Raw genomic sequence first — 22,765 nt, forward strand, 5'->3', positions numbered from 1 at the left:
TCTGAATGTGAAATTTTTTTCATATTTATTTAAGTAGGCAAAGCCAAAGTCTTCCAAAGCCTTTGCTTCTAAGTTCTTGTAAATTTATTTGAAACTGATCTAAAGTCCTGGTGGGTATGAGGGGTGTGTGTGCAAGTAATATTTGGGTACTCTTCTGGTAATCACCCTACAGTTTATTCTTACATGCACATGCCCTCTCTGAAGACAAAGACAGATTACTAGTTGATGGAAAGTCATCATAACCTACTGAGTACTGTCTTTTCTTTAACTTTATGATAATGTTTACCACTCTCTGTATATCCAGACAATGGTACTACATTCTATGAAAGTATCCAGAGGGAAATAATATGGTTATTGCAACAATTTTTAAGTGACTTTATAAGAGTTATATGGATTTTAGTCACTAGAAATATTTGGAAAATAACTATCTACTTTTTAAGTTTGTGGTAAAGTAGGCTTGAAAATTAAATTTAGCTTAAAGAGTGGTATTATTTAAAAAGATAAATTTCATTTGACATCAAGATAGAATGTAAGTTATTAAAGTTCTAGGTATTCTATTTTTCTTAAATAAACTACTACCAGCCACAAAGCCTGAAAGGGCATTTTAAACTTATATTGATTTGTGTGTGTTCCAAAGCTGTTTAATGATGTGACTCAAAATACTTAACTACATTCAGAAAAATTTCTATTAATTAAGGATTCCTTCTTTGTTTATTCATTTAAAACAATGACAAAATTTAAAAAGCAAATGTGATAACCAAGGCCATTAGTGCTAAAAGGCATAAAAGATTAAATTGATTGAAAAGCAAAATGGTTTTCCTGCTCCCTGCTTGTAAATCAAGTTTAACTTCATGGATTGTCCGTGTTGGATCACTGAGGCTCTGGAGAACTGGGAGGAATTCGGGTCAAAGATACAATCACCTGTATGATCTCCTCAACAAAACCTCCTCTTCCAGTCTTTATAATCTTTGTGGTTTGTGAGATAAAAAAACATATCAGCAAACATAGACATCATAATATATTAATTATAACTTGAAAAAGATGCTAATGCTTAATTGAACATCTCACAGTAAGGAATTATTTTAATTAGAAAGTTTAGCTTTTTAAAAGAAACTTAAGTATTTAGAAAATAAATGAGAAAAATAGAGTAAAAGGTATATACACATTAAGGCCCAAGGACCCTTAATTATATATAAGCACCGAATTTTCTCAGTGTCTTTAAATGTGTGTTCTGTAGGCCTCTTGGCTGTGATCTCCTAATATATATATATATAGCTCAATCTCAAGGTAAATAAAAGAAATTCACCCTGTTGAACCATTTAGGACCACATATTCTCCTAAAAGGCTTTCCTTTAACCAAGGCGATCTCACAAATTCTTTTTTTTTTTTTTTGGTATGTGTTCATAAAATCAAAGTCCCTTACTCTTTCCTTAGCTCAGCCATGAAATGCTAAAATATTGCCCAGCCATCTGAGGTCAAGGCCAGTCCAACTAAATGGCACATAGTAATTGCAGCTGTACTGAACAGTGGATATTTATAAAATATGATCCGATTCCAACAGATCGATCGCAAAGGTTATTTACAATTGTGAAATCGTTTCTGTCAGTTCTCAAGACAAGGCATTGTCTGAAGAAGTAATAACTATTATCTAGAAATTGTTCTAAGCCAGTTCCCCTGGAAGACCATGAAATGTGGCAGCACTGTCAGGAGCTTGTGTAGAAATTGGCTCCCTTGTGACAGTACCTTCTCCAACTGGGAACAGTGTTCAAAATAAGTTTAGGAAAGAATGGCAAAAAGGTCTTTTCTGACTGAGTAGGATTTAATTAGGGATATACTCATTTTTTGATCTGCAATATTCATTGAGTTTGGGTGGCACTGGAAATACAGAATAATAACTACATTCCTCAGTATAGTCTCTTTAAAAGAACCATCCAGTGTTTCCATCCCGGTGACAAAGTATAAGGCACCTGATGGTTAGAACAGAAGGAACATTCATGTTTATGCTTTCACACCTTCCTGTGCATTCAGCTTGGAGATATATTCTTCCAAGCAAAGGACTCAGTGAAGATTCAGAGAAAACATCACCAGTGTGTAGTTGGCCACAGCATATACAGCTCTTTTCTTCCAAAACATGGCCACTGGTCACAACTGTGCAGGTAGAGCAGTGCCCGGGTGTAAACAACAGCCTGCCTTCAAGGACCTGATGACAATACATAATCCCAGTGGCAAGATCTATCACAGCCCTTTGTTATGAGGTTATGATTTCAAGTCTCTAGCACTTTATTTTCATAAAAATTACACAGATGGAATTTTCTGTGCGGGTTATCCGTCACTTTATACTAGTAGGCAGGTTGTTACAAAGGAGCCTGTAGTGAGTCGTTCCTCGTTTGTCATAGAAAAGCAGCTCTGATGTAAAGGACTTGGAATTCAGGCTGGAAAACACCCTAAACATGAGATCTTGGAACAACTCACTGAATTTCTCTGAACCTCAGTTTCTTCTTCAGAAAAAAAAAATGAAGAAGAATTATATCCATCTTACAGAGTAGTTCTGAAGACTAACCAGGATGCCAGGGTTAAGTGCCCAGTGCGTACAAGGTACAATGCACACACCCAGGAAAGGCAGCCACCCCACAGGTCACTGTTCCACATCTGCAACCCCTCCTCCCTTCAACCTTCCAGCTCTTTTCTTTCTGTCTCTCATCATCTCTGGACATCAGAGGAGCTCACTAAGCTCCCCGCTCAGGTGTGTAACCACTTTTAAGGTAACCACTCTATCCAAAAGGAGGATAAAATCTAAGAGGAGTGTCAAGTTAGTGAGTCAACATAGAAAGTTATTTCTTCCTCTCATTAAAATAGTTCCTGTCTTAGCAGTCACCAAGATGCAGGGTCCTTGTGCCTTTCTGATCCATACTGAGGCATGTGGCTCTCATCTTCAGTATCCGCACCTTCATGGTGCAAGCTAGCTAGTGGAGTTCTAGCCATCACTTATATGCTCTAGATCTCATAAAGGAGTGCAGGCAGAGGAAGGAAGGACAAAGGAAGGAAAGAAAGAAAAGAGGGAGGAAGGGCAAAAGGGAAACACACTCTTTCCTTCCAAGAACCTTCTCAGAAGCTCCATATGACATTTCTCATAGCATCTCTTTAGCCAGAACTTAATCCCATGGTCACACCTAGAGAAGATAGAAAATAGTCTTTGATCTGAATGAATTGCAACCCCAGATAAAATTGAATGAAGTAAGGGAAATTTTTATATTGGTTAGCAACTGGCAGATTCTGCCACCAGAGAAAATCAGCTTAACAATCAGTTTGCCTTGGTTCAGAGTTAAACCCACTGGGAAGGTGAGTTGAACTACTAAAACAGGCTGACTCACTCCCCTACTCAGAATATAGAAACTCTCCTTTAGTGTCACTCCTGAATGTCAAAATCATACTGTTTTTAAATCCTTACTTTGAATCCTGTGTCCTGTGTTCTTATGCTTCAACCTAGAGCTTTTGGCAGGTTTAGCTTCTTATCCCCTGATTCTGAAATATCATCCTGTACTATGACTTTGGCACCTAACCAGCTTCTTCTGAATCCATATTTGACCTTTGATCTCTTGACTTTATCCACTTTCATCTGTCATTTACGGAAAGGGTTACCAAACCTGGAGTCCTGGCTGCAAGAGCAGAGTCTCTTCCAAGTGTATACACAGTGATGTGTGTATCCTCGTTGCCTTCCTGGAGAGAGGGACTGTAGCTTTCCTGGAAGTCCTAAGAGTATCCATGATCTCAGTTAAGAACCACTGCTCTAGGCTGAACTTCACAGTCTTCTCTGAGGCTTTGGGTGCAAGCAAACTCCCAGTTGTAAACATGGCCCGGATGAGAAAGCAAGTTCAGAGGGAGTGTCAAGAATGGGGACGCCATGTCAGCCCATGTGACAGGCCTGGCTGAGGATCGACAACCATGGGGCAAGCTACCAGCTTCCAGGAGGGGATGTCAGGACTAAGATCATGAATCAGAGTAAGTTTCGGTGTCAGCTGTGGGGTTAAACTAGTCCTTCAGACCCAGGCAAGGGCTGTCAAATAGGATGAAGCTAAGGCCAAGATGCTGGATTCATCCTAGTAAACTTCTTCCTCAAGACTGGGAATGGTGTCTTGTGACAACTTTGTCTCCTCAGTATATAAAAAGCCACTTGGCAGAGAATAGTCATTCATTCATTAACTAGTTATTGAACAGAACTAAGGCTTTTGGAATAAAAAAGGAACCTGGCATAAATAAGGAACCTGAGGTTGATGAGATCAGATGGTCTCATGATCGAACTCTCTAGATTCTTCCTCCTGATCCTGAGAGTAATGGTCATATTCCTGGTAAGACTAGTTCATGCAAATCTGGGGCCTAAATTGATTCAAATCATGAAGTGGACCAACCCTCTGGTCTTCCACACCATCCTTTCTCCCTTCCCCCTGTGGTTCCTGCACTGACTTGGTTCTGGTCCAGCTTTCATCCAGTCCTTGACAAGGTTCTGATATTATGGTATATGATTCCACTGATTCCTTGCCTTACCCTAGAGAGCCTTCTCATTTGGTACTTTGAGACTCCAGCACACAGCTGGCCACCAGTACCTCTTTACCATGCATACATTTTTGCCAACAATTGGTGGCACTGTTTATAACGCATTTGTTCAAGAATGGATAGAACCACATCATGAGTTTGCCCCTTGGTACACTCAGCAGCACAGGCTAAATCAGGAATCCTTCTCTTCTTCTTCCTTTATCAGGCCATCAGACATGAGGGAGTGTTGGTTGCTACGGTGATGGGGCTCAGAGCAGAACCAAAGCATGATTGTGACCTCCAGAGGTGATGGTAACTGAACACATGATTTCCAAGGGTCTTCCTCCTAAATTTCAAGGGTCCTCCCAAGGAAAACAGACATATTCTTTTTGAAAACAGAATTCTTCCTCCAAGAGATATACCCTGAGAATCCTGCAGGATCTTTTTGTCCTCTTTTACCACCATGTGATTAATTGGATTGTTTAATTTTTCTCCATGTTTAAAACTTAGTATCTTCACCTGTGTCTTTGTACAACCATTGCTATCTCATTCTTGCAAACAGCTTTTCTAAATCATTAAGCTAGCAAAAATTCTCATTAGTCCTCAGCATTGGCATTCAGCCTGAATACCCTAACCAGGGATAAAATATCCCCTTATCATTTGGCTGAGTCAATCTAGGAATCTCTCTTCAGGGAGCATGGCCTGAGCCGAGCCCACAAACTCCAATGCTTAAGAAGGCCAAGCAAAAAGAAGAAAGACAAAAAGCCTCACAGTAAATATCTTTTTTTTTTTCTGGCTTAATTTTCTACAGACTGACCTTCTTTGATTTCTTTTAAGCCCTGTGCCTTGGTACCATGATCTTGTTTCAATGACTACTCACTACACTGTGCTTGTGTTTGAATTGCTTTGAGAAGAGCATGGCTTTCTACCTTTAAATAAGAAGTCAAAGCTAACCTACCAGTATATCTGATGCCCTCAGTCAGCTGTGTGCCAGTTGACATTCTTCTTGGTGTTTTGGTAATTGGTCATTAGAAATCATCACTTGTAATTATTCTTGACAGGTATTGACTTCAGGGAGTTATAGAAACCTAACTGTCCTTAGGGATCATCAGTAAAAAACTATGTAGATAATTATATTGAGATCTTTAAAATATGGTCCATATTTCCAATTAGCTTCATGGTTAGCTTTCGGATGTTTACATTGTTCTTAAAAGATAAACTTTGGTTCTGGGTTTTATAGATTCTACAAGTATGAAATTGGCAGTCTCTTTTTAAAAAATGTTGCAAGCAGATTTTATATAGAACTTAGAATATTTTTTCAATTAGCATTTCCATCATCCTATGCTCTTAGAAGTGAAAGGAACCCAGAAAAGTCATTTTATTTCCTTCTATTTCTCTGGGTGGACCACACCTAAGACATTCCTTTCAGATGAAAGTCTATTTTGTTGCTGAAGTATCACAGAGCAGGTATTTCCACCACCTCTCTCAGTAACCCAGGCTGGTTTCTGATATTTTGTGATTAGTGAGTCAATACCCTACTAGGAAATGAATTGTTTTAGTGGTTTTGAACGTCTGTTTTTCAAACCTAAGTACAAAACTAAACCAGTGATCTGTGTTCTCCAAATAAGATTTGACTTCTTTATTTTCTTTTTTTTTTCACCACCTTTCCAGGTTTACATACGAAATTGCACCAGTGTTTGTCCTCATGGAGCAAATAACACTTAAGAAGATGAGAGAGATAGTTGGATGGTCAAGTAAAGATGGTGATGGGATATTTTCTCCTGGTAGGTTTCTGTTCTCTTTTCCAGACTCTCCTCAAGGTTTGCAGTATGGATCCTTAGGATCTTGGAGAACACTAAGCACAAAGTGAGTTTGTAGGAGAACAATGACCTGAAAAATATGATTTTTCAATAGTTCTGCCTTCTTTGTCAGAGCAAAGGCTAGCAAGAACACTACATTCTTTGTGTTCTAACCAACCAAAGGCTGTTCTAAACCTGTACAAACTGACAAAGGCTGTGTCTAAACCGGGCTAAACAACTCGGTCTGATGACAGCAGTTTGATTAAGCTGGGGATTAGGGAATCAAGATTATCAGTGACTTGATCAATTTTGGCCAAAATAGTATATTTACTTTAAATCTGTAGTTCAGTATAGATACAATAAGAATCTTTAAAACAAGGACAGATAATTTTATAAGTAGGAGGGAGTTTGGAGTGGTGTCAGAGACAGCGTGATTGTATATGCTGTGCTTGTGCTTAGTCACTCAGTCGTGTCCAACTGTTTGCGACCCCATGGACTGTAGCCTGCCAGGCTCCTCTGTCCATGGAATTTTCCAGGCAAGAGTACTGGAGTGGATTGCCATTCCCTTCTCCAGGGGAATCTTCCTGACTCAGGAACTGAACCTGGGTCTCCTGCATTGCAGGCAGATTCTCTACCATCTGAGCCACTATGAGGAAAAGAAGAGAAATAAAAATTGCAATTGTCCAGGCAATTCATCCACAGAATTTGCCATTTAATAATAGGTAACTAATGCAAACATGGCTCATCTTTTGTTGTCCAGACATACCTGGTGAGCTCAGTTCTCCTTGCATCTTGACTTAAGTAAATATGAGTTTGGTCTTATTTTAATACACTTGGAGTTCTCCTAAATAACTCAATAACTCAGTTGGGCTGTTATTCCAGGACGGTACCCAGGCAGTGCCACTGCTTCCATAGGCTCTGTTACTCTCTTTTTCTCTGTCTTTCTGGCTCAGAGAAAAGATTCATCTTTGTCCAGTAAATAGTCTGAGCAGAATGTAGGAGCAGGAAGGTTGTAATTCACCTATCTCTGCAGCCGCTGCTGCTGCCATCTCTTACATTGCTGTCTAGGCTTCAGGTGGGACGGGCACCAGAGTAAATGAATCATCTCCAGCCAAATTGCCTTCATGGCTTTGTTAATGAGTGTGATTATTTGTATTTCCAGGCAAAGGGACCAGAGGGAAGCTCTGGCAATAGGGAAGCCAGCAAAACCTATCAGGATATTTTCCTTCCCCTTTCTGACTTCCCTTGTCTCTTAAGATACCACATCAGCCTTTGTTGTTAAAAACAGTAACGAGGGCGTCCCAACAGCTCCTACTGTGTCTTCTTGACGATAGGGGGAGCCATATCCAACATGTACAGCATCATGGCTGCTCGCTTCAAGTACTTCCCGGAAGTTAAGACCAAGGGTATGGCGGCTGTGCCCAAGCTTGTCCTCTTCACCTCAGAACACGTGAGTTGGGTGCACTTGCTCATGGACTGTGGTGTTTTCCAAGGAACTCTCTAACATTTAATGTCCGGCTTCTGTTTGTTGCAGAGTCACTATTCCATAAAGAAAGCTGGGGCTGCACTTGGCTTTGGAACCGACAATGTGATTTTGATAAAGTGCAATGAAAGGTAGGCAGGGGAGAGTGAATATTAGCTTCTTGATGTATTAAATGTGCTCATCTGTTAAATTTGTTTTATTGTGCTTAAGAACTGACTCAGTACAGTGTGCCAAGCTGCTAATGGTCTGTTGAAAATATCCGATTAAATTACTTTTTGCTGCTGCTGAAGTTTTTTTCCATGTGCAATCTCATTGATTCTTCATTTTAATTTCTCTCCTTTTATTATAATTACAGGGGGAAGATAATTCCAGCTGATTTAGAGACAAAAATTCTTGAAGCCAAGCAAAAGGTATGTACTCTATGATGTATCTAAATACTGGTGAATACAGATTTTTTAAAATAATCTTTCTGCCTCCGACAATAAAAGTCTTTGATGATATGAGATAATTTTATTGTGTTTCTAAAATTCTTTTCTCAGATGTTTGCTTATTTTTAGCTTGTGTGATGACTTGGCTTTAAAGCTGTGTCTACAAAGTATCAATTTTTTAATTTTGAAAAATGAGAAATTCCATCATTAATCCACTGGTTCTATATTCATTGTGCAAATGATTAGTTTGATGTACTTCAATAAATCCATTATCCAAGTCTCACAAAGATACAGCCTAATTGAGGTTTTTTTACATGCTATTTGTTAGGTGTAATCTCATTTTAACAAATATTATTTAAGGTTAGGATTCTATTTAGCAAATTGCTTCCATGCTCTGGCAGATGGCCCATGATAATTGGTGAATTCAGCCTCGATAAGTTCTATTAAACAGAAAAATCACACAGAACAGATATATCATAAGGCACTGCCAGGCAGCTGTCAGGCCATTTACCAACTCTTAGTTGTTTTGGTTACATTCTTGTACCTCTTTCTCTAACTGTGGTTGTTTGCCTGGGTCTCAGCAGAGGCATTCGGAGAAGGTGATGGCACCCCACTCCAGTACTCTTGTCTGGAAAATCCCATGGATGGAGGAGCCTGGCAGGCTCCAGTCCATGGGGTCGAGAAGAGTCGGACACGACTGAGCAACTTCACTTTCACTTTTCACTTTCATGCACTGGAGAAGGAAATGGCAATCCACTCCAGTGTTCTTGCCTGGAGAATCCCAGGGATGGGGGAGCCTGGTGGGCTGCCATCTATGGGGTCACACAGAGTCGGACACGACTGAAGCGACTTAGCAGCAGCAGCAGAGGAAATAGAAATGTCTCGAGGACTGAGCAAAGGGAGAGGAGGATCTCCTAGGATTCACAGACTTTCCCAAGCCTGTCTGAGCTCTATTACTCTGCTTTCTCATTTATTTCTTGTTCACACCAAAATTTTACTGTATCTATCCTTAAGGAAATAGTGCATAGATCTGTTTTCAATAACCAAACAATGCTTCCATACTATTATTACATCAATACACTTAGAACAGCACAGGTTCTAAAATGTAGTATTGTCCAGATGGCATTCAGATACCCGCCATCACTCCAGACATTTATTGTGACTTTTTCTTGCTTTATTGTTTGCCATAGAACTTGTCACTCTTAAACATACTATTTATTTTTCTTATTTAAATTTGTTGATTGTCAGTCACTCACCATTAAAGTGCAGACTCCACGAAGACAGAAGTCTTTGTCTTTTGTGCTCACTGCTGTGTTCCCAGCATCCTCAGCAGGGCCTGGCACATGAATGTCACTAAAAATATTGGTTGAATAAATGAAGGAATGAGTGAATGCACCAACGGAGAGTAGTCCCACATATAGTATCAGATACACACCAGCTTAGCTGATCTCTGTTGGAAATGAATGCTACTGCAGTTCGTTGTGTGGAAAGGAGGGAGGTTAGAAAGACTAATCAGCCTGTCCTTCTTATAGGGTTACGTCCCTCTCTACGTCAATGCAACTGCTGGCACCACTGTTTATGGCGCTTTTGATCCGATACAGGAGATTGCAGATATATGTGAGAAATACAACCTTTGGCTGCATGTCGATGTAAGTGCTGTAACTCAGAGTGGCCTGGGCCCTTCGAGGGGTGGAAGCAGCTCTGCTTTATGATTTTCCTCCAGCTTCTCCCATAGCCTCTCTCCCCACCACATTTCTTTTGTCCCTAGCAGGCTGTTCATGACAGGCGTACACCCAGGCCTGTCTGTGCCCTGGGCTTATTCAGTCCTTCCTGGCCAATTTCTGTCTTCTATGGTTCAACCTACAAGTTCAACTCTATCACTTTCCCAGAAAGCTTCTGAACAAATGGCTGTAGAGTAAAATACAACTGATTTCAAAGGGGAAAAAAATGTAAGATACAATGTGTAGAAATTGGCCATGAATCTGAATATGGACACTCAGCTGTCTGCCTTCAGTCCAACCATCTATGACACTTTTCTTAAAAAGAAAGGAAGGAATGAAAAGAAAAGACAGGCATATCTGGTACATGTAGGAAAAATAAGGCTGTATATGGAAGGTGGTATCAATTAAGAGATTTTGTTCCATTTCCTAGGAGCATAAGAGGTAGATTTTCACATGTGTGACTGTGTTTTTTTTTTCTCTCTCTCTCCATTCTCTCATGGGTTTAACTTCTTACAAGTGGACAATGGGATTATCTGCCCTGATATTGGACAAGTGATTACAAAGTCTGTTCTTATGTCACATGGTGTCCCAGGCTATTTGATCAACATGCATCAGGGAACCTGCAAAATGTCCTGCTCTTGAAGGAGCAGTTGCGGAAAATCCAAGCCCACCAGGGCTGCTGCCTTCCAAGGTTTTCAGAAGCCCTTAGAGTTCTACTCTGGGTAGACTCAGATGGCAACCTCTAGTCCTGTGTGTTCCTGCTCCCAGAGCCCCCCAGGGGGTCATCTCAAGTGTCCCTGGCTTTCTAGAGCACTTTAGGCCTTGGATCTCAGCTCCACAGGCTCAGCCCCATTTATCTGTATTACTTGCATGGCGACCCTGACATTAATCTGGAGGAACTTTTGAAGAAGATGTGATAAATGATGAATAAGTACAATTGCCCTTGGTGGAACAGTCTGTGTGGGTTCTGTTTGTCAGAGGAGCTCATGTTTTTCACCATTTACATTCTCATCATGTTTTGCTAGAGGTGTGGTGTGACTGGGCTCAGACTCATCAGTGTTGCTCAGTGTCCCTTTCCCTCTCTTTTCTCTGTCCTCACAGGCTGCCTGGGGTGGCGGGCTGCTCATGTCCCAGAAGCACCGCCATAAGCTCAGTGGCATCGAGAGGTAAGGGCTGAGCACAGGGCCTCCTCCATCCAGGCCATGCAGCACATGGTGTGCTGGGTCCACTGATGTGTCTGCCCTGATTCCCAACATCTTATTCTATTGAAGCTCACTTTTGTTCAGCAGGCACTGATTGAGCACTTACTGTATGCCAGGCACTGGGGAATCAAAGATGATGGATTTCCTAGTCAAATGAGTTTTCGCCTCAGTGAGCTCACAGTTTAGTAAAAGAGAAAGACAAACAAAGAGTTACCACACCCTGTGATAAGCTCAACAGCAGACTGATTGCAAGGTGCCTGAGCAGGAGAGAAGAGAGACTTACCAGGGTGGGCATTTGGAGGCTAAATGAGAGTTCGTTGAGGGCACATGAAGAGGTGCTGATTTAGTTCATTCTTCTTTCTCACTAAGCTTACATTTCCCACTAAACTGAGGATAGGGCAGGACACTCAGCATGCCTTACTTACTTGTTTACCATTCACATTCAGTGGGTGTTCTAAGCCAAATATGATTTTGACCTAACTCCTAAATGTTGATCTGGAATGAACTCACATAGATTCAATGATTCGTTCAGCAACTATTTACTGAGCACCTGTCATGAACCAGGTACCTGTCTTCAGCCCAACCACCAGGCACTCTTCTAAAAATGTGTACCTGGCACATTAAAAAAAAAATAAGGCAAGATATGGAAGGTGGTGTCAATGAAAAGATTTCCCCTCCCGAATCTTACTGTCCAGTGGACTGGACATAAACGAGGAGATGTTTCATCTGCCAAGGTGTGGTATTTTATACAGGATAGTCAGAGGCCCTTCTAGGGTGGTAGCGTTTCAGCAGATTCTGGGATAAATGGAGATAGAAAGACAAATACAGGAAGAATGTTCCAGGTGGTGGGAAGGGCAAATACAAAGGCCCTGAAGAAGGATGTTCATGGCAAGCTGGAGGAAGGACCATCATCGAGGCCACTGTGGCTGGAGCAATGAGAGAGCAGCAAGAGCAGATGAGGGTGGAGAGGCGGACCGGCAGCAGACGTCAGGGAGGCGCTCCATGGGGCCAAGTGTTCTTACCTCTCCTGTGCCTCACCCCCTGCCTTTCAGCTTGGAGGGGCCAATATCTGAGTGAGTGGATGAAGCGTAACTTGCTGAAGCATAGTTATATGAGCCTTAACTTGGAGGACAAGATCTTATATGTAGATGGGCCGGTCCAACTGTACTTTAAATTTCTCAGGCAATTTCCATTTTCCATCTGTGAGTCAAGCGAAAACTTGAAACATTTTGCACTAGACTTTTCCTTTTCTAACATTTTAAAGCACGTATGTCTTCTGAAAGAAACTGAATCTACATCATATGTTACTACTTTCCACTTGTAGCACCGAAGAATGATTTACGTCAGTCCCTTAGGACATTCAAAAAAAATGTCAGATATTTTGTGAGATCTGTGTATAATTGTTTAATGGTTCAGTGCATGATAACTGTGAGAAAATGGATTAAATTCACTACCTTGTAAAATATGGCTTGATGCTGATGCTTTTTAATGAGATAACATTGAGTCAACTTACAACTTTTCATAAGTCTCTTTCATAAAGATTTTCTTTATTCATGTGGTGGAAGGTACTTCAAGCCTTTCCTCTCTTTGAACAACAGTATAGACTCCATAGTCAAGTATACACTAAATTGTTTTCCCTCTATTGGACCTAAGCAAGATGAAGAGGTTAAAAATTCTCAGCAGGAATTTAGCTCCAGGGAGAGCAGAGGCAGTGTAATTCCAAGCCAATTGCTATGTCTGGGGAAAACATTCTTCACAGGTATTAAAGCACAGAGCCCAGCTGTGGGCTAGGCCGTTGGGAAGGAGTTACCCAAGTTTTAATCGTCATACATTACACTTGTTTGTTTCTATAATGTCCTAGCTAGTGCGCTCCTTAACCATTTAATTGTGTCTGACGGAGTGATGCGGTTGCTAGGAGACCATGCTTATTAAACTACCACTGCAGACTAAACAGGCAAGATTATGTTTATTTAGCATTTAAACAATGCTACTAAGTAGTCCAAGTCCAGAATTGTCCAGCTGATCCTTGCTTTTGTGTGTCAGCCTTCATACTACCTTATAAGCAAGTAGATCAGCATCACCAGTCCGATTTATAAGAAAAGGAAGGCAGAAAGAACCTGAATCTGTTGCCTAGAGGCAGGCAGTCTAGTAGAGAGGTTATGAACAGTAGACTGACAGTTAGACTCCCTGAATTTGAATCTTGACTCCAACACTTCCCAGCTGTGTGACTTTGGGTGATATATTGAACCCTCTTGTGCCTTACTCTCTGCATCTAAAATAGAGGTGGCAGTAGTCGTTATATGATAGGGTTGTTGTAAGAATTAAGTATTTCAGGCATGGTTATTAGCACTGTATCTACTAACTCATTTTACTAACTTTATTCAATTCGTTGTGGTAGATGTTATTCTCCCCACTTTACAGTCAGGAAAACTGAGGCACAAAGGAGTTGTGTAACTTCCCCAAACCAGCAAATGTCAGAGCCAGGTTTCAGACCTGGGTAATCTGGCTTCAAAGCTTGAGTTCATAACCATGACACCACACTGTTAAAATGCCTGTAATGCTCTTGGTATACAGGAAACATAATAAATGCTCTTCATAAATGTTAGCTAGTATTAATAGCAGTTTTTTAGAAGAGGCAGTTTGCTACTTAGTACTCTGCGTCTGCCCACAAAGTATTTATTTACCACTTATTGATCAGTTTAGGGGGCTTCCCTTGTGGCTCAGCTGGTAAAGAATCTGCCTGCAATGCAGAAGACCTGGGTTTGATCCCTGGGTTGGGAAGATCCCCTAGAGAAGGGAAAGGCTATGCACTCCAGTATGAGGTCAGTTTAGGGGACTGGGCGTTGAAAACGTGCATTGACTTGAGTTGTGGGGGGTGATGGTTTCCTCAAGCGGACAGTTGCCGCTTGTTGACCCCTGCACCTTCTCCTCAGAGTGTCATATGCTTCTTTCAGGGCCAACTCTGTCACCTGGAACCCTCACAAGATGATGGGTGTGCTGCTGCAGTGCTCTGCCATTCTTGTAAAAGAAAAGGTCTGTCCTTCCCCTAGAGATGAGCTAGTGGCCTGCACACCTTTTAGAAGGCATGAGAAGGGGAACGCTTGGAGGTCTTCTTACAGTACCTGTTGAGGAACTCACAAGGCTGACAGCCTGGCTAGGCCTGCCACAGCTATTGTTTCCCTCCTGTGTCTGTTAGGCTTCAGCTAACCCAGCACCTTCCCTTGGCTCTTGCTCTGCACTATTCCTTCTTCCTTGTTCAGTGCTCAAGGCCCTGCCAGTGGAGGAAACCACAAGGGCATTATTTCATCCCACATTCCTTCTCTCAAAAGTGAGAGTGATTGGCTGAGCTGCCGCCTCTCACCTTAGGATGAAAAGAGGTGGTGAGGACATACTTCAGGTTCTGAGCGTGAGTCTGTGGCCCCAAGAGCTGAAACAAATTACTCAGAACCACAACTACAAATGTCAACTCAGGGCAACAAGGAACGTTGACCAAAAAGCTGTGAGTTAGTAGCCTGTTCTCTTCTTTAAGAATCTAATAATGGAACCCTGCCCTGGAGAGTTTTGTTCCTTCAGGAAAACTTTTGCACACTGAAGCATTCACAAAGCCTGTCTCTGTCCTGTGGCAGCCACAAATGTAGATGCTCCTTACTCCACTCCTAAGTAGAGTGCCTGTTAACTTCATAGATGATCTGGGAATGGACTGGAACACCTTTTAGGGGGCACCTTGGGAAGGAAGATTCTTCTACACATGAGACCGTCCCACCCTCTATAGGAAGTTTATATCCCCAACTCCTGCCAACTGAATGCCATAGCACTTCCCAGTCTGTGAAATAACCCGAAACAGTCACACACATTTCCAAATGCCCCTCAGAGGGACAATAGGGTGGGCCCTCATGGTTGGCATCTGAGACAAAAGATAGTTTTCCAAGTAGAGTGACAGAGGAGAAGGGGCAAAGGTTCTTCCAATGGTGGTTTTAGAGAAGGACATCAGGACAACTGCAAGTCCTCATGAGATATTAGAAGAAAGGCCGTATGTGACCCCAAGTCCAGCATGCCTTGTTTCCAAGCCATCCACACTTCTGTCCTGAGAATACAGATTTCCATGTGTTGATTTTCATGGCAGGGTATCCTCCAAGGATGCAACCAGATGTGTGCGGGATACCTCTTCCAGCCGGACAAGCAGTATGATGTCTCCTATGACACTGGGGACAAGGCCATTCAGTGCGGCCGCCACGTAGACATCTTCAAGTTCTGGCTGATGTGGAAAGCAAAGGTATGAAGAGTGGCCTTCAGCAAATAGAGCAGAAGTGTAATGTGCACAGGCTGGCTGGCAAAAGAGAGGCAAAGCTGTATCACAGATAATTCATTATGTGTGTAATCAATATCTAGATAATTGAGTTAACTGTATTTTCTTTGCTGGTGAATGAAATAACTTTATCCCTTATGTCAAATTCTCTCTCTTTCCATTCAGTCTCAATTTGAATTAGCATGACATTTTCTTTAACTTTCTCTTATAAGCACTAAAAATTTTGCCAAGGGCTTCCACAGCAGTTCTTAGGGATACTGAAATTATTAGTGCAGATGTTGAGAAAGAGATAAAGATAAAATTATTGCATTTTTCTGTGCAGAACCCTGAGTTGTTTTATGAGGTCACGAATGATGGGATGTATATGCCAGTTTTAAGTTCTATATAAATAACAACCTATTTCATACCCTCTTCTAGAAAATGCATACTTGATTCTAAGAAATCCTAAACCGAAGCATGCTGTGTCTGTATTCATCAGTCTTTACGGCTGCTTTTCTATGTCTAGAAGAAAAAAAGCAAGCATTTGGAATTTCCCTCAAATTTTGGATGAGGAAAAGGAATACTATGTGACTATTTGTTTCAAAAGTATTTTTATGTAGTCAAGTAAAGGCAATTTTGATTTCACAGCTTTAGATCACCACCATCATTTTTCTTTATCTACTGTAAATTAATTTTAGTAAGTTTCAAGATTAGGTCTACTGATACCAAAACAACAAAGTTTTCCAGCCAAACATCTAGTTAAATGTTCTTCTGTAGGAAGAATTTGATGGATTATTAGTGTTTTTCCTCACCAAGTCATTTTGTCTTGATATAGAAATAGTCTGAATTTGATTTCTACCACAAAGTAATCACAGGTATTTTAAGCATATAAATAGCCATGAATTGTAGGAAAAGAAAGAGCCCTATGATTCAGAAATATAATAACCACATGGCCTGTCTCAGTAATTTGTGCCTTGGTTTTGCCTAACAATAACCCCTTGAACCATCTGCCGGAAGTTTGGCTCACAGTGACTCGGTTACCAAGGTGGGATCCTGGTGTGGGCTTCATTCCCAAGAGGAAGGCAGACTGGCCCAGGCACGTGCTCCGCGATGACTGCTGCTTTGCCAGTGTTGGCTTGGCCCGGGTGCATTAGCAACCCACAAGCCTTGTGTATCTGCTCTCCTTGTTGACGCCGACCCACTCAACACCCCCCGTGCTGCTGTCACTAATCAGCCACGCTAGCTCTGGAAACTCAAGCTCAGTCAGTCTGTCAATACTTGGAGCTACTGCCGTCTCAGGGCATGTCCTAAGACCACTGCTTCCCCTTCTGCCTGCCTGCCTGTCACCACGAAGGGGTAATACGATGTTATGTGGAGGGGAGCCTGTCTGGGAGTGAGGGGGATGTGTTTGGTCGGGACTTCCTTCTGGGGAAGGTAGGTTCCAAAGTACTATTTCTCCAACTCTCTGAAGAACCAGTTGGGTTTTTCTTTAACCTGTCATAGACCAATGCAATAAAGATGAATTGCTAGAAAAATGAAATAGAAAGCCATATGAAATATAAACATCAGTTTTATTTTATTTTTTTTATAAACAAGTTATGAAAATTTTATTGAGTGGTGTGTTGATCAGTTTTTAACCTTTTAGTGTCTATGTTTTCATGAAGTAATTTTTATTTTATTTTTTAACTTTACAATATTGTATTGGTTTTGCCATATATCAAAATGAATCCGCCACAGGTATACATGTGTTCCCGGAAGTTTGGCTCACAGTGACTCGGTTACCAAGGTGGGATCCTGGTGAGGGAGCAGGGAGGAGGGTTCAGGAGGGGGAACACATGTAAACATCAATTTTAAAAATGAGATTCAGTAGATGTAAAATTACTCTGTCAAACGGCCATAGAAGTTTCTTATTGCTTAATCTCAGTTTCTCAACTCATCTCATCGTGGACTGGTTACAGTGTATGTCCGTAGACGACAGTTTGGGTGGCAGCAGCCTAAGGCAAACCAAAAATGGGCTTCAGGCTCAGGCTGTGAATTACTAGCAAGAATCTAAAAGCCCTGTTGAGGATAACTGCCCAGAGACTAGAATGCCTTCAAAAGAGATTTGGCACATGTTATCACATACAGAGCTGTGAGAAAGCCACACACATTCAATGAGATGGTTCTTGCTAACCATCTCCAAGAATACTCTTCTGTATATTTCTGATAGATAAAGACAGCAAAGCCCTCTCAATGCCATCACAGGGAAATGCAAATTCTCACCAACAAATATGACTTTCTTTCTTTCTTTTTTTTTTTTTTTTAAAAACAGGGTACAGTGGGCTTTGAAAATCAGATCAACAAATGCTTGGAACTGGCTGAATACCTCTATGCCAAGATTAAAAACAGAGAAGAATTTGAGATGGTTTTTGATGGTGAGGTAAGCTGTCTGGACTAGCTATATCAAATATCTATTGAGGGAAGATTACAGAGGGAAGCTTCTGAAGCTGTAGTGTCCCACATTACCAGAAGCTGCTTCTGAATTTTCATTCTATGCACTCTCGTTTACTTCCCTCTGTGTTCACAAATGTTTCTTCCAGTAGCATTGGGACAACTTTTCCCCTTCGCCTCTTCGAGAAAGGTGTAGTTCTCAGCCAGTCCTTCATAGACCAGAGGGCTTTCCTTGGCAGGTCTGAATCCTGTATCATTCTTGGAACTTACAGTGGTGTTGTACCTCCGTGAGAAAGTGTTCTTCAGTTCCAAGAAGCTTGTGGGATGGGTATACCGATCCCAGACCCTTGTCTCCCAAGACTGGTCCTAAAATGAAGTTGTACTTTACATAGATTCGTTATGAGGAGAGCAAGATAAAATGGTCTCTGCCCTGAGTTCAGATCCACACTGCACGCAGTCAGGTGCTTGTTATTCTGCTGTTGGCTGAGTGCCTGTTGTGTGTCTTGCCCCAGACTGGGAGCTTGGTTGTAGAGTAGTGACCAAAACAGGTACCATCTCTCCCCTATTGGAGCTCACAGCTGAATAAAGAAAGCTGGAATAGGAGCCAGTGCTGAATAGAAGGAATTACACTCATAATCCAGTGTAATAAAACACTGCCTGCATTCAACTCAGTCTATTTATCAGGCACCTCAACTACTTGTAACACTCTGGAGAGTCGCCAAGTGAACAAGAAAGAGCCCTAAGCTGTTCAAATCCATCATACAATGCTCATGCGTTTCACCTCTGGGGCCTCACACTCATCACTTACACTATTTTAAATGTTCCACTAGCAGGTTAAGACGAATGTGATGTCTCCAACCCATGAAAGGTAGGCACAGTGATGGCAGACAGCAATTAGGAAGGAAACTGGAAAACTGTAGCAAGAATGCAGAAGGACTCAAAAAGCATGAGGGTCCTTAGGGAAGGACCACTGAACAATCCAGTACATCTCAGTAAGCCCTGTCTTACAGTTTAGAACCAGTATCAATGTTCATTATGATAATCCTGAGTAATCAGGAGAAGGTTTAGTATTGATAGAATAAAGTCAAAACATTCAGGACCAAAAAAATTAACAATGCTGTGAGCATCTTCTATATATGAGGCACTACAAGATGGCAAGATGGATAATACCCTTTATTGAAATGATCCAAATGTAGTTTTTTTTTAATATTTCGGTGTTCAAAGGTGGGTAACTTTAATCATCGAGAAAATTGGTTATGGGAAATAGCTCTCTTCCCAGATATGATGGGATAAACCGGGCTTTGTTCTCCCAAGTATAGAAGTAACATGAAGCCTTTTTGAGGGATGGGGTGGGGAGTTAGAACAGCTTTCTCTCAAGTTCTCTTAATTTTCTGTTTTGTTTTTTGCATGCTTGTTTGTGAAAATCGCTACAGCCTGAGCATACGAACGTCTGTTTCTGGTATATTCCACAAAGCCTCAGGGGTGTTCCAGATAGCCCCGAACGACGGGAAAAGCTACACAGGGTATGGAATCTCTCCTTGTCTCTTCTAACCCTCTGCAGTTTCTCTGGCTGGTCAGAACATCCTCATTCTAGGGGTCTGTCTGAACAGAAAGAAATGAAAGCTAAAGGTTTGGGGTGATACAGAGACATCTTGTTATATTCTTCTCCTTGGGTCTGAATTGTCCCCACTGTGGTTCAGATGCAGTGGGAATTTCTAGGGAATACATCCCTGCATTAGGTTGGTGTTTGTCATCAGAGGGGTTATGTGCTGTGCAGTTGAATAATATACATATTCCTTGAAACTTCCATACCAAACCATGTCTATTAAAATATCTTTTACTAAGTTTGAGTCACCTCTAATGCTGATTCATTCTAGTTACTGGTTTCTATATCTAGTTTATATGTTACTTATAGTTGTTTGTATTTAACTTATATACTATTTCACTCATCTAATCATTCAACAGATATTTGGTGAGCAGAGTTCATGTGCCAGACAATATTCCAGGTGCTGGATTACTGTATGGAAGTCTTAATTTGTATTGTTGCCCCTGTGAATTTTTCATTTTTGTTTTTTTGACTTTATTATCATTGTCCTGTGTCTGACTTTTGAAATTCAGTTGCACAATGCTTTCTGTAGGAATGTATGATTGGGTAGACTTAAATAGTCATTAGTGGCCATCATCAAAAAACCTACAAATAATAAGTGCTGGAGAGGGTGTGAACAAAAGGGAATCTTCCTATACTGTTTGTGGAAATGTAAATTGGTGCAGCCACTATGGAGAACGGTATGAAAGTTAGCTATGAAAAGAATAAAATAATGCCATTTGCAGCAGCATGGATGAACCTAGAGATTATCATACTAAGTGAGGTAAGTCAAACAGAGAAAGGCAAATATCCCATGATATCACTTCTATGTAGAATCTAAAAAATTATATAAATGAACTTACAAAATAGAAGCAGACTCACAAGCATAAAAAACAAACTTATGGTTACCAGAGAGGAAAGAGGATAGGCGGAAAAGACAGACGAGGAGTTTAGGATTAGCAGATACACACTACTATATATAAAATAAACACAAGATCCTGCTGTATAGCACAGGGAGCTATATTCAATAGCTTGTAATAATCTATAATGAAGAAGAGTCTGAAAAATAACGTGTGTGTGTGTATACCTGAATCACTTTTCTGTCCACCTGAAACTATCACAGTTTTATAAATCAACTGTTTATGTCAATTTAAAAATTAGTCATTAGATACTAGCCATTGAAGAAACTTGGGTGTAAAATACTTCTTTGCCTTTGTGTGAGTGTAAATACATGATGAAAAGCAGGTTGCTCTTTTTTTGCAACTAAGAAATGGGTTGTATTATGAAAAAGAGCATGGTGTTCGTATCGACCTTGAGTTTTGTCTGTGTTTTCCCTTACAAGGTGGCCCCAAAGATCAAAGCCCTGATGATGGAATCTGGCACAACCATGGTTGGCTACCAGCCTCAGGGGGACAAGGCCAACTTCTTCCGGATGGTCATCTCCAACCCAGCCGCTACCCAATCTGATATTGACTTCCTCATTGAGGAGATAGAGAGGCTGGGCCAGGATCTATAACTGCCACCCACAGTACATCAGTTTCTGGGACTTCCCTTTCCCCTCCGCACTCTAGAACAAACCTCTATACGTTGCTGAAACACATAGGCCATTTCATTGAGGGAAAACAGAATATCTTGAAGAATACTGTTAAAACCTTCCTTAAGCTTATTAGAGTTAGCCGGAAATAATGTTCTCTTTCAAAAGTTGCACATTAGGAACACAGTATACATGTACAGTTATATATACCTCTCTCTATAAATACACGTCTGTCTAGTGAGTGTGGTAATAGATCACAGCATGTCTCCCGCTCCAAGAGAATCCATTTTACCTTCTTCCTCAGTAACTGAGGGGCCAAACATGCCGCAAACCAGCTTGCCCAGCCGCCCCAGAAAAGATGTTTTTTTCAAAATGCTGTGTGTTGGGGACCAAGGAAAATGCTGTTGGCAGGCGACCTCACCGTCAGTATTTCTCCCGTCTGAAGTCATGATGGATGAGAAAAAGAGCCACTGGGTGACAAGCGTCCCGCCCTCCCCGTTAGGATCCTGTTAGGGGGAAACAGTAGCAGAGTCGTTGTTCCAGGTGTGCTATTGCTGTATATTTCGAGTTTAATTTGTGTAGGTTGTGCATATTTCTGTTGTTTGTCCTTAGGAGGGGGAGGGGAAGAATATATGTAATGATCTCAATGACTGTTTGTAGGTAAATGAAATATTTGCTTATTTATATTCAGAGATTTACCATGTTAAAGAGGTGTCTTGTATTTTCTTCTCATTTGTAATGTATCTTATTTATATATTAATGCAGTAAGTTCTGAAAATTGTTTATGGTATTTTCGTGCACTTGTGAGCCAAAGAGAAAAGACTGAAATTAGTAAGACTTGTATTATATTAGAGTGCCCTTAAAATAATGATTTAAGCATAACTTTACCATCTATAAAAGAATTCTGATACTGTACATAACATCCTATATATGGAAATCCCGAGACTTACATAGCATCTGCTCTTCTATTACTCTGTCTGGCTGTATGTTGGGTGTTCTCTATGCTTTTCTAGTAACTGTTGGATAATAACTAGGTCTTCTGTAATTTTGTAGTAGTTCATGACCAATCTCTGTGACTCCCTTAGCGCAAACCTAAGGCAATGTTTCCGAAGACTCTGAAGATCTCAATCTGACCAGGCTCACAACTGTTTTTGAAGAAAGGAAATTCACACTGTGCATTTTAGAGTATGCAAGAAGACTATAAATAAATAAAAATATTCTCTGTGGAGAATTTGAACAAATTTTTCTTTCAGTATGTGTTTCATGCAGAAAAGAGAGGTTTCCAGTTATGGTTGCTGGGATCACCATAGCCCATTAATGCTCACCAGCTGACTTCAGGTGATGGTCAATACCTTAATTAGGTTGGGACTCAATCCACAGTCTTAAGATTCCCAAGCCCCTTATCTAAAAATCATTGGGATTCTAATTAAATAAAATTTGTGGTTCACACTCGGAAAAAGAAAAATTCCTATTTTTCATTTTCCTATCTGTATCTTGGAGTTCCATTCATTCATTCAAATTTTTATTTTTCTGTTACAGGCACTGTTCTAGAACTAGGATTGCAGAAGTGTGCATGGCTGAAAAATTTTGCTTCTCATGGGCATCTTCCACCACTTGGTATCTACAGTATCTGAATACCTCTAAGAGCACAGAATTGTGCCTTCCAGCTGCTTATGCTTGTACAGTGGGCCCAGTTCACTTCCTCAAGAAATATATTTTGGTGCTGGGTCATTATGAAATAGAGACCATTCTCTATGAATATTCTGTT

At 40.9% G+C, this 22,765-nt stretch overlaps 1 protein-coding gene across 1 annotated transcript in view; it reads left to right on the top strand.

Moving 5' to 3' along the window:
• GAD1 (glutamate decarboxylase 1 (brain, 67kDa)) overlaps positions 1 to 22,456 on the top strand; it is a 39,599-nt gene extending 17,143 nt beyond the window's left edge. The window contains exons 7-17 of the mRNA XM_010843801.1: positions 6,202 to 6,314; positions 7,664 to 7,779; positions 7,864 to 7,943; positions 8,168 to 8,222; positions 9,773 to 9,889; positions 11,063 to 11,127; positions 14,118 to 14,196; positions 15,287 to 15,436; positions 17,760 to 17,867; positions 19,312 to 19,401; positions 20,806 to 22,456. Coding sequence (XP_010842103.1) covers positions 6,202 to 6,314; positions 7,664 to 7,779; positions 7,864 to 7,943; positions 8,168 to 8,222; positions 9,773 to 9,889; positions 11,063 to 11,127; positions 14,118 to 14,196; positions 15,287 to 15,436; positions 17,760 to 17,867; positions 19,312 to 19,401; positions 20,806 to 20,979 — 1,147 coding nt within the window. The 3' untranslated portion in view covers positions 20,980 to 22,456. The remainder of the gene's footprint in view (positions 1 to 6,201; positions 6,315 to 7,663; positions 7,780 to 7,863; positions 7,944 to 8,167; positions 8,223 to 9,772; positions 9,890 to 11,062; positions 11,128 to 14,117; positions 14,197 to 15,286; positions 15,437 to 17,759; positions 17,868 to 19,311; positions 19,402 to 20,805) is intronic.
• The last annotated feature ends 309 nt before the right edge of the window (positions 22,457 to 22,765 follow it).

The sequence above is a fragment of the Bison bison genome, unplaced genomic scaffold, assembly GCF_000754665.1.
Source record: "Bison bison bison isolate TAMUID 2011002044 unplaced genomic scaffold, Bison_UMD1.0 scf7180017864190, whole genome shotgun sequence".
Lineage (NCBI taxonomy): Eukaryota > Metazoa > Chordata > Mammalia > Artiodactyla > Bovidae > Bison > Bison bison.